Source organism: Sinocyclocheilus rhinocerous, unplaced genomic scaffold, assembly GCF_001515625.1.
Source record: "Sinocyclocheilus rhinocerous isolate Xijiao unplaced genomic scaffold, SAMN03320098_v1.1 scaffold993, whole genome shotgun sequence".
In the NCBI taxonomy this organism is placed as follows: domain Eukaryota; kingdom Metazoa; phylum Chordata; class Actinopteri; order Cypriniformes; family Cyprinidae; genus Sinocyclocheilus; species Sinocyclocheilus rhinocerous.
This window is the reverse complement of record NW_015639771.1, coordinates 1,765,917-1,778,384: the sequence shown is the minus strand read 5'-3', so window position 1 is coordinate 1,778,384 and position 12,468 is coordinate 1,765,917. Positions and strand designations below refer to the sequence as shown.

Sequence of the window (12,468 nt, the reverse complement as noted above, 5' to 3'; positions counted from 1 at the left end):
TTCGCATTGCTCAATAGCTAATTACCCTCCTCCATCCCCAGCTCCTCCTCTGTCAGTCAGGATTCAGCCTTCTGATTCTCCTTTGAATCAGACTAATTCTAAAATGTGTACATAACATTATTGAACTTTAACGATATCTGCAATGCATTTGTTGGTTCTGTTCTGTTTACCCTGGGGGGGTTATCGCTACTCTCATCCATGCTAGTCTGCATGGATGCGCAGGGAGTTCTTGCCCAGAACAGAACCATACCGCCAATCCAAACTGTATGTTAATTGTCAATCATCTTTGACGATAGTGGTCCTGACAGAACCTTTTATTGGAGACATTTGTGCATGCATATATTCGTTTATACATACATATATTCTGAAATTTGAATGTTCATTCTACACAAACACTCTTATGGAGAACTAAACCTGCAGAAATTAATGCATAAGTAAATAAATGAATAAAAATATAAAATAAATTAAGGAATAAATATAAAGTTAAAATAAATACAGAAAAAATTAATAAAGGCAAACATAATAAAAAATCAGTTTAGGACTAAATTGAAATATTTTTTTTAATTAGTGATGAAAAATGAAAATGAAAAATGAATTGTTTTATCAAGTCATATATTCCTGTATTTATTTTCTATTCTTTCTTTCTTTCATTGTTCATTGGTCAAGTTGTATAGTAAGTTGCTTTGGATAAAAGTTTCTAAAAAAAAAACTAAAAACATCTTATCATATTATTTAAGTTATTGTCTAATAGTTTCTCCTTTTTAGCATGTTAAACCATCTCACTTCAGCTTCTTTTAAAATACAGCATACTGTGATTCTCAGAAAGCTCTTCAGTGGTTGGAACTGAAAGAAGAGCTGCTGTAATCAGGTCAGTATGAAATTAGGCCAGGCTTCTCTTGGTGGTCATAACGGCCATATTACCCCCTGAAGTAGGAGGCCTTGAATTATATGTACTTTTTAATTAATGTCTTGGTGATTGTGTGGAAAATGGGGTCACCGCGTTTGTGCCGTGTAATCATTTATTTAATGTTTGTCCATGTGGGATCTAATGGACTTCTTTTCTTGAACTTAATTTTTGTTGAGTTTAAATGGAAACACTAAAGCAAAAATCACTATTGCAACTGCTCTCTGAACAAACCTTAAAGGGATACTTCACTCAAAAATGAAAATTCTGTCATCATTTACTCACCCTCAACTAAGTCTTTCCTGTATGAGTTTTTTGCTTCTGTTGAACATTAAAAAAATTTTAGAAGAATGTGAGTAACCAAACAGTTTCTGATCCCCACTGACTTCCATAGCATTTTTTCCATACGATCGAAATTCGTGGGGACCAGCAACTCCAACATTCTTCAAAATATCTGCTTTAATGTTCAACAGAAGAAAGAAATTCATACAGGTTTGGAACAACTTGAGGGTGAGTAGCCTAAATGATAACAGAATTTCCATTTTTGGGTGAACGATCCCTTTTAGCATTGAACATTAACCTGTTACATTTGTGTTTTGTGCTACTCGCATTTTCTTCAGAAAATGTCAAATTGAAAAAAAAAAAAATTGTGCTGAAATCTGTTTGTAATAAATTTAACTTAATTATCCAGAATTATACATTTTATATATATGCAGTTTATCTGATTACAGTTTGTTCCTAGAGTGTGTACATGCTCATTATTACAGTCTCTTTTCCGTCAAAGGAATTATTACTCCTGCATATAAAGCCATATCGCTGTTGGCAGTGGATCTAGGTCGGGGAATTAGGGGCTTCATAAATTAGGGAGACTGCAGGGTTGGTCAACATTGTGGGCATTTTAACAAATGCTTTCTAATTATATTTCCATTCAGTCCTGGAGGAGCAGAAACAGAATGAACAGATGAAACATGCTGTAATTTCCCTCTGTTTATTTGCATGGTATTTTTCCTTTTCAGAGCAACATCTCTGAATGAATTGACATACTGGTGATATCTCATTAGTGTGGGTTGAGCAAGCGAGTGACAGCTGCTATCAGACATTTCTCTGTTAGTGTGAGTGGCTCTGAATGTGTTTTTTTGGGAGATGTGTTAATGATTCACAAGCTGATGCTAAGATAGCCAAAGCCAAGATGCTGAAATGCCATTTGTTAGAGTGAGCAATTGCTATTCAACAGCTAATCTTCACTAGACTGGTTCAAAATAATTGGAATATCCCCCTTACTAGTTCCTCCTTTCAGCTTTTCACTGCCTCTAGGAATGAACATAATAAAGTGTGATAATAGAGTAGAAACTACATCTTTTGTTGTAGAAGTATATGTGAGGGATAATGCACAGTCAACCAATCATTACTGCAAAATAAATCTGGATCAGGTTTTCTGTCATCCTCAAGAAATGTATTATGAAGTAATGACTGACAGACTATAAATAGTACCACTTATCAAATGAATATGGTTATTTGTGTTATTGTATTATCTTTCTTGTTGATTTCTGCTTAGAAAAATATTCTTGTGTTTATTATATGGATTACAAATTTATTAATATAGTTTGCTAACATATTTAGCTAAAATCAAAAGGTTTATGCTCACCATATAGTCTTCACTAATATTAGAAATTATATTCAGTGTGTGTATATACACATTACACACACACACACACACACACTGCAGTTTTTATATTGTCTTATTTGTAGATTAATTTCTGCTTATAAAAATAGAAAACAGTCAATGTCCTAATATCACAATATTAATTTAGATAATTTTATTAATCTGCCGTCTTAATTTATTCTGTGGATTAGTTTGCTAACAATTTTAGCTAATGCAACATTTGTCCTCTGTTTAAATATTTGTCATTTACATTTTAATTTCCTTGCTTCAATTTGCTTTCTGACCAACATCAAAAAGTATAATCATCATTATACTGAAAATTGTATTCAGTATTATATAAGTATTATATGTACACTACCATTCTAAAGGTGTTACCATTCTAAGGTTTTTTTTTATTTTTTAGAAATACATACTTGTACAGCAAGGATGCATTAAATTGATCAAAAATGACGGTTAAGACGTTTAAGTTGTTATTTAATTTCTACACTTCAAAATATCCCATAAATCAAATTCCCTGTGTGATATTTGGATCTGATTATTTGGGAGACCACAGAAGATGTTTGACTTCACGTTGGTGTGTACGAAACTTATTTTTATCGTTTTGAAAATGGGAACAGCAGGAATAGTGCAACAGAGGCTACCACTATTGCAACCTGGTCTTGCAAAATAGGCTCATATTCTATTGCCATTTATTATGGTCATGCAGAGCCATCGTTAGACTCCCTTGAGATCTCTACCCATACTATTATACACTCACATTTTTTACGGTTGGCAACACATTTTTGGCTTTCTATATGTAGCAACTGCCCTGAATGTGAGCTTCAGTGGGCTTGTTTGACATATTCTTTATTTTTGAGACCATTACCCTTGACATGCTAAAGCAGTTGCTGTTTATGTGCAACTACAGCCTCTTTGAAACTCCACTAGTGTCATTTTGGAAATTCAAATATCAAAGTCCTCATTATTAGTCCACTTTTGAAGCTGACACATGCTGCTAATTGGCCATCAGCTCAAATTGAGACATCTGTGCGATTGCATCAGCAATTGTGCAGTTGTCCATTATTGGTTTCGACGAACTGCCATTGAGATGGATAGCATGTATGTTTTTTTTCTAGCTTTCACATGTGCAATAAATATTTTATAAATATTTTTTTTGAAGCTTGAATAATGTGGAGCAGTCATGTCATGTCACTTTTATCCACAGGCTCTGAGCAAGGAATGTCTACGGAGGAGAAGCCTGAAGCTCCCATGTATGTCTATGAGTCGACGGTGCATTGTGCCAACATCCTCCTGTGCCTGAATGAACAGCGGAAGCAGGACATCCTGTGTGATGTGACAGTGCTGGTGGAGGGGAGGGAGATTCGTGCCCACAGGGCAGTGCTGGCAGCTTGTAGCCAATATTTCTCCCTACTGCTCAGGGGCCAGACGGAACATGAGCCGGTCATCAACCTGCCACAGAAGGTGAGTGTCCTCATTTGGCAGAGGTACAGATTCAGCATACATTAACACTAACAGCCTGCAAGGATACACCTGAATGACCTGCACTGAAAACCTCACAAAAATCCCAACTGTGCTAGATAAGGTTAACTATGAGATCTATGAAATCCTTGTACTTTTGAAGATTACTGCATATAAAATGAATGAAAAAATAAATGAAAATAAAGATGTTTATTTGTCAGTTTCAGGACTACTTTTTTTTTTTTTTTGATAAGGCAATTAATCAGACGATTTGTTGCAGAGATAACTATGCCTGCCTTGAAAATTAAAAGATGTCATTTCAACAGACAATGCATTTTATGTTTTGGAGTATTTATGATTGCATTTAGAGTGAATGTTGTGTACAGTTCCACAGTCATGAAAAATATTGTGTAAATTTAAAAATGTTCAAATGTCTGAAATAGTCTTGGAAATGAATAACATTTGAAAATGTCTTGAAATTTATGTAGTGTAGTGTAATATACACTACCATTCAAAAGTTGGGTGTTAATACTTTTATTCAGCAAGGAAACAATGACTTGTTCAAAAAAGACATTTGTAAAGAAAATTGTAATGTTTCAAAAGATTTCTACTTTATAAGGAAATTATTTTAAAAAATGTATTATGGTTTTCCTAAATTATTGAGCAGCAGAACCCTTTTTAACATTAATAATAAGAAGAAATGTTTCCTAAACACCAAATCAGCATATTTTTAAGATTAAGATTTTGACATGTATAATGTTACAAAATATATTTCAAATAAATGCTGTTCTTTTGATCTTTCTATTCATCAAAGAATCCGGTATATTTTCACAAAAATATTAAGCAGCACTGCATTGATAATAAAAATGTTTCTTAAGCACCAAATCAGCATATTAGAATGATTTCTGAAGGATCATCATGTGACACTGAAGACTTTAGTAATGGCTGCTGAAAATTCAGCTTTGTCATTACAGGAATAAGTTACATTTTAAAATAAATTCAAATATTATATAGTTTATTTTGTAATTGATATTACTATATTGTGTTCTAACAACAAGAAATGTGTTCCTTTGTGTACTGATAGATAGAGCAGTCCAACAGGAATGTGTCAGTGAGGAAAACATGTTCATTGTCTACAGCTTTGAGTTGGCATAATTGCTTATGTTCTTTACCAGGAGTGTTAGCAGAGTTCCCTCTCAGAACTTCATTGTGCTTGAGGAAGTATGATTTATTCATGGCTGATCCTCTGTATTGTAATACTTTAGGTGCTTTGCGATCTCAAAGCTCAAACTTATTTACAATATCCCAGATATGTCAGAAGGCCCCCATTTGCCTCTGCTTATATATTAATTATCGTTCATCTTCAAAACACTTAATGTCAAATTGTATTCTGTAATGTCCGGGAAATTGGCTTCATATCTCATTCTCTCCTCAGAGCCATGCTGAGCTGCTTCCCTCTTGCTTTATAGTGTGGAGTCTTTGCTTTCTGCTTTGTGTGTGTGTGTGTACATGCGTCCGTCCCTGCCTGCTGCCCTCATTAGGATTGCTGGTTATAACATTAAAGGAGTCTCATATGGTGCTTGGCTTCCATAAAGACATGCTTCTGCAGGCAGCAGCTGCTGATGCCAGCTGAAAATAGATCCACAGAATGCTCAGCATCCTCCCAGCTCTGGGAGGACTGACTGAATGTCTGGGGGAGCTGTATTTTCAGCAGAATGACGTTCTATTTTAAAGATGATGTTCTTGATGTGGTTGCGCTGCCCCGAGCATTCATGGATACCTGTGAGAGCGATAGAGTGATTGAAAGTGATGAAAGGGGTGGTTTATTTTTGTTCCTGACACTATGCAATTCACTTCATTTTATTACTTGACATAAAGCCTTGTAAGACCTTGATAGGAAGCTCAGATACTTTTTGTAGCATAGACACAGTTATGATTTTTAAATGTGATTTGAGGATGATCTGATTATTCTCAGTCATTTGTGGTCACAGTTTCCACAAAAATATTAAGCAGCATAAATGTTCTCAACATTAATAATTATGAGAAATGCTTCTTGAGCACCAAATCATAATATTAGAATGATTTCTGAAGGATCATGTGATACTGAAGACTGGAGTAAAATTGACTGAAAATTAAGCTTTGCCATCACTGGAATGAATTGCATTTTAAAATATATTAAATTAGAAAACAATTATTTTAAATTGTAATATTTCACAATATTTTTACTGTATTTTTGATCAAATAAATGCAGCCTTGGTGAGCATAAAAGACTTCTTTCAAAAACTTTTTAACTTCTTACTGACCCCAAACGTTTGAACGGTTGTGTGTGTCTATATATCAGTCGATATAGATTTAATTTCTGTATGCTCCCTTCTCCCCTTTTTACATTTAAGTGACCTTTGTCATCATCTAACACTCACTTAATCTTTAAAAATGTGAATAATTTAATAACACTGTTAAATGTAATCGTTAGCAAATATCTAACTGTACATTAATGTTATAATAACAACGTTCATTTGTTATGTTTCAATTATTTTATTTTAATTTTTTGTTATTTTTTTATGCATTTAGACGAAGTAGTATCAAATTTTAATGTCTAGCATTAATTAGAAATATCAGTGCATCACTATTACTTAAATCTTAAAGGTACAGTAGTAAACAGCCTTTTGGAATTATCATAAAGGAGGTAGAAAATGAATGGAAACCTTGAGTAACAATATAAGTGGTATTTGGGGAAACAAATAAAACATCACAAAAGTGCCACTTTAATTTGATTAAAATACCACTGGTGACCCTGAAATGTCAGCTTGTTTTGTTTTCTTTTTTAGATCACGGAGAAAGGCTTTGCCCCACTGTTGCAGTTTGCTTACACAGCCAAGCTGCTACTCAACAGGGACAACATCCAGGATGTTATGTGTTGTGCAGAATTCCTGGGAATGCACAACCTCGAAGACTCCTGCTTCCGCTTCCTACAGGCCCAGATGAAAAGTGAGGTTGCTGGCATGCACACCAGCCAGAATCCCCCTTCACCTCAGACCCTGGTTCAGAAGCATCACGATAACAGGTCAGAGGACGCAAATGTGCGGTTGAGTGATTCCAAACCACCACTGTTCGGATCAAGCCTGCACCCTGAAAATGAGCAATTAAAAGTCACCAACAACCTGCATCAATCAGACCAACCTCCAGCTTTTGACATCCCTCATTATCCCAAATATAGAAAGTACCATCAGGTTCTTGCTAAGCACAACGCAACCAACTGCTCACACAGCAGTACCTCAAGCTTACACGGCTCCCTGCAGGATACTGTCACCAGCAGCGATGCCCAGGGCCGTAATTTTTCCCAGGTTATAGCAGAACCAGCAAGTGGGGAAGACTGTGTGCCACTGGACTTGTCAGAGTTGGAGCAGGACGGTCTGGTCAGGGGTAAAGGGAATGAGATGGAGATGGAAATGGAGTTTGAAGGAAGACAACTTAGTTCAACACCCATTGAATTGCCTGTGAGCAAACGTTCACCAGTGTGCCTGAGCTCCCTTGATAAAAAGGAAGTCACGTCTTCGGATCATTGTCTTAGCGCTGATCTGCAACTCACCAGCAGAACCTCTCCCCTTCAAGAACGACAAGTTGCTCCAAATTACTTCCAAAAAGACTATCAGGCCTTCGTTGGGGGACTTGGAGTGACATCCTCAAAGAAGGCTGAGAAATTAACTGATGCCGTGTCCCTCAAGTCACTTTCCTTTGAGATGATCTGTTCCCAAGAATCTGAACAGGAGAGCGACAGAAGAAGTGTCATCTTCTCCTCTCGAGCCCCCTACCATCTGGCGGCACCCGCGCACTCTTATCCGGGTGAGAGCTGTTTGGGGCAGGAGACCCCAGATGACTTATGGGCAGGTTCCAGCCAGTCATTCCCCTGCTCCCAAGCACTGTCCCCAACTTCTGTCTCTCAAGAGCCCGCATTGCCCTACCGCCGCCAGCCAAAGAGCAGCTGTCCGGTGCCTATTAAAATGTGTCCCCGTTCGTCTCGTGCCGAGAGCCACATCAGAACCTCCAGCTCTTGCTCTTCCTACTCCTACGCTGAGGATGGCAGTGGAGGATCTCCTTCCAGCCTGCCCCAGTTTGAGCTCTCTACCTCTCCTTGTTCCACCATGGCTCGATGCCTGGCCCTTGAACACCAGGAGCATAGCATGTCGGGGCCACCAAAGATTAAGTGTGAGAAGTCCTACGACACTAATTCCAGTGACGAATCTGGATCTTTTTCTGATGGAGATAGCGAATCCTTTCCCACCAAAGAGCACAGTCAAGAGGTTGGTGTATGTTTGGAAATATTAGTTTTGGTCTGTATTTGGAAATAATAGTTGCACTAATATTTAGTATTATTTGGAATACATGTTGCACATTCTGTGTTCCAAATAAATAACAAAGTGGAAATTAAAACTTAAATGTACTTATTACTAAAACAAGAAAGCAAACGAGTAGCATTAATAGTCATTCATTTTAGTTAACATATGCTATGATAATTTGAACAGATTTTTATTCTTATTGTAAAATAATGGAACATTTAGGTCATGAATATTGTCTCAAAAGTCATGGAAAAGTCATGGAAATGTATTGGTAAAAATGTGTACGAACCCTGTGAAATCGAGATATGGCTTAGTGCGATTATCAAATCACAAAGGCTGTGATTTAATCACATAAATATAAGAGCTGCATGTTTCAAATGGTAGCATGGCACTGTGTTCATTTACACGTGAGAAACTCATAATCCAGTGTGAAAATTGTCCCGAAGCCATAAATAAGTTGGGGCCGTTGGACTCGGGCTGAAATGCAGGGCTCTAAAGCGCAGCTTGTTGCATTTAAGCAGCAAAAATACACACAAAATGACACCAAAATGGCCATCCTGGCCACACAGTTAAATAAATGATAATATTCAGTGATGTGATATGTGAAATGTGGAGTAACGTCTGGCGCAGTTGCAGCTTGTTCTTATTTACTAAAACAAGAAAGCAAACCAGTAGCATTAATAGTCATTCATTTTAGTTAACATATGCTATGATAATTTGAACAGATTTTTATTCTTATTGTAAAATAATGGAACATTTAGGTCATGAATATTGTCTCAAAAGTCATGGAAAAGTCATGGAAATGTATTGGTAAAAATGTGTACGAACCCTGTGAAATCGAGATATGGCTTAGTGCGATTATCAAATCACAAAGGCTGTGATTTAATCACATAAATATAAGAGCTGCATGTTTCAAATGGTAGCATGGCACTGTGTTCATTTACACGTGAGAAGCTCATAATCCAGTGTTTTGTACAGCAGCTTCATTCGGTCGCTTAAATGTGCATTTGGCAACCTACCATCCACCAACCACCTTCCCAAACTTGTAATGAGAAGAACTTAACAAAGCAGTTGCTTTTAGGGCTTTTAGCTTTTATAGGGCTCCCTGTGTTTTTCCCACCAAAAATCAAATCTCAATGTTTTGAACATTTGAAAATGAAGAAATTGAGACAGCAAAAAATATTATTAGTAATGTTATTTTACAGTTGTAATGTAAAATAAAATTCTTATATTTTTCTTTAATAATACAGATTTTTTTTTATTTCCAGTGAAATATTGCAAAAGTAATTTTTTTTATTTTGTTGAATATTTATTATTGTTATATTGGTTTATTTATTTATCAATTTCTTTATTTATTTTTGCCAAATTGTGCATCCCTACAGACAAGTACAACAAACCTGGAGCTTTAAAAAAAAAATAAAAAATCAGACTTTATATCGTGATCACAATTTTTATTCATTTTTAGTTAAAAGTTAATTTTTATTTCGCCTAAATAGTGCAGCCCTATTGCAGTGGTTAGCACACATGCTGTTCAAATCAAGTTCTTGATCCTATTAAAATGCAAAATCCCCATAAATAATTATGAAAAATATAATAATTACAAAACATTCCCACATTCGATTCCTGAGCTTCTGAGATTGAGAATCAAGCTGCAGCAACTTGGCAAACGCTGGAGGGTTGCCATGGCAATAAGCTCTGAGCCGTTCTTGTTCCTAAGGTCCCAATGACATAATTGTTCCTTCTCCTGACAACACTGACACATTGCCAGTTCAAGAATCTGTGTATGATAATTTGCTGTCTTGTTTAGTCGTTTGATTTTTGATGACCCAATTGAGTCAGTTGTTGTCAGTATTCAAGTGACTACAAAGATGAAGCTTTTTTTTGTGTGGGATTCTTAGAGTTTTGAAGGCAGCTGCATAAAAACCCAGATATTTCACAGCAGCATTATGGCAATACATAATAGCTTCTACAATATGATTGAATGAGCTTCCTTCTAAACTACTGTAAAATAGGTGATATACGCACACCTATGACCAAAGATCAGTTCTGTGTTGATGTGTCAAGTTGCTGCATTGCCTGGTAAACATAAACATTACATGTAGGCTAATTCACTGCAAACATGACTTTTTAATTGGTTTTTAATTAGTCTTTATTTGTTTTCCATATATATAACAAGATAAACTGACTTGAAGCAACACTGAATAAGATGATAAGACTTGTTTTCATAGATTGTATCTTGAATATAAATATATTCTCTCTTGCTGCAGTGGCATATTTTAAAAACATTTTTAAACTTGTTTGTACTTTAAAAATGAAAAAAAAAATATGCAAGGAGGTTAAAATGTACTCTTATTAAAGATACATTCTCTGAAAACAAGTCTTAATATCTTATGGAGTTTTGCTTCTTAAAGTGATAGCTCACCCAAAAATGAAAATTGTCACTCTCGATTTGTTCCAAGCCTGTATGGATTTCTTTCTTCCAAACAGTTTCTAGTCCCCATTGTAGAACACGAAAGAAGATATTTTGAAGAATGTGGTACACAAAACAGTTTCTGATCCTCATTGACTTCCATAGTATGGGAGGTTCCATAGTAAAAAAATAAAAATAAAATACTGTAGTATTTTTAGGCAACTTCCCATACTATTGAAACCCATACAGGTTTGGAACGACATGAGGGTAAATATTGACAATTTTCATTTTTGGGTGAACTATCCCTTTAAGTACATTTATCTAGTTTCAGGTGATTTTAGATATTGATTTAGATAACTGGAAAACTAGACAAACTGTTTATGATGATTGTCAGTAATAATAAATGTTAACTAGTTAATGAACATGTGATGACAAAAAATGGTATTTAGATGGTACTTCTAAGTATACAATAGTATATCTCCAAAGCACCATAGTAATACCATGCTATTTTTTTATTAGTCACAAATGAAAGAAAAAGTAGGTTATGACAAAATGCAAAATTTGAGCCCAATATAGGGTAGAAATCTCTGCAGAAACAATCTTTCTATAGCCGTCTTTATTGTGCCCTTCACTCTGCCTGAGTTTAAAGCTCCCAGCTGCAGGTCCCCAGACAGAAGTGGGGCAGCGGCCCCCAGGCTCCCATCTGATGATGGGCCGCTTCACCTCACTGGCTAACAGATGAGCCCTACTTCACTGTATGAGTGCCTTCTCCCAGAAACGACCTGACTTCAGAGAGAAGGAGAGGAGAAAACGTGCCTGTGCTGCTGGAAGCCTAATCTGTCATTCTAGCCTTATTACAGAGCTCTCTGTAGTAGAGCGGTTAAATATAGGCCTCCATTTTACACAGACTGAGCAGTGGCACAAGGTCACAGCAGAGAGAGGGAGTATTCGTCATGGTGATCACTATGACCAACTCGCTTGGCAGAGTTTTAAGTCAGGTTTCTGTCATTGCATAGAAATGAGAATTCAGTCGTTCTATGTGCACAATTTGTAATTGAACCATAATGTGTAGCTTATCACAAGCACATATTACCAACCCACCTAAAATCCTTCAGCACATGTTAAAAAACAGAATGTAGACCTTGTCTGAAAGGAAATTTATATATGAATGAATCATTGCATTTCATGGAATAAATACAGTAAAAAACAAAAATACAGTAAAATCAGTAATATTATGAAACATAACTATTTTAAATAACTGTTAATATCTTTAATATCTTTTAAGATATTATTTAATCCTGTGATGGCAAAGCTGAATTTTCAGCAGCCGTTACTCTAGTCTTCAGTGTCACATGATCCTTCAGAAATTATTATTATTATTATTATCAATGTTGAAAGAAGTTTAACTGCTTAATATTTTATCTGGATTCTTTGTTGAATAGAAAGTTCAAAAGAACCGCATTTATTTGGAAAATAAATATTTTGTAACATCTTTACTCTCACTTTAGAGTATCCTTGCTGAATAAAAGTAATCATTGTTAATCTTAAATGGTAGTGAACCTTTGTGTAAGATTAAACATTTAGACAGAATGACTGATCTGATATGGAATAATTTTATCATTACAAAGCATTTTTTATATGATTCTATCAAGAATTCTCTCTCTCTCTCTCTCTCTCTCTCTCTCTATATATATAT

General features: G+C 35.7%; 1 protein-coding gene across 1 annotated transcript in view; it reads left to right on the top strand.

Annotated features, from left to right (window-relative positions):
* The window catches only part of LOC107751746 (transcription regulator protein BACH2-like), a 36,430-nt gene that overhangs the window by 20,888 nt on the left and 3,074 nt on the right, over positions 1 to 12,468 (top strand). The window contains exons 2-3 of the mRNA XM_016567511.1: positions 3,772 to 4,028; positions 6,854 to 8,326. Of these exons, the coding sequence (XP_016422997.1) occupies positions 3,786 to 4,028; positions 6,854 to 8,326 (1,716 nt within the window). The 5' untranslated portion in view covers positions 3,772 to 3,785. The remainder of the gene's footprint in view (positions 1 to 3,771; positions 4,029 to 6,853; positions 8,327 to 12,468) is intronic.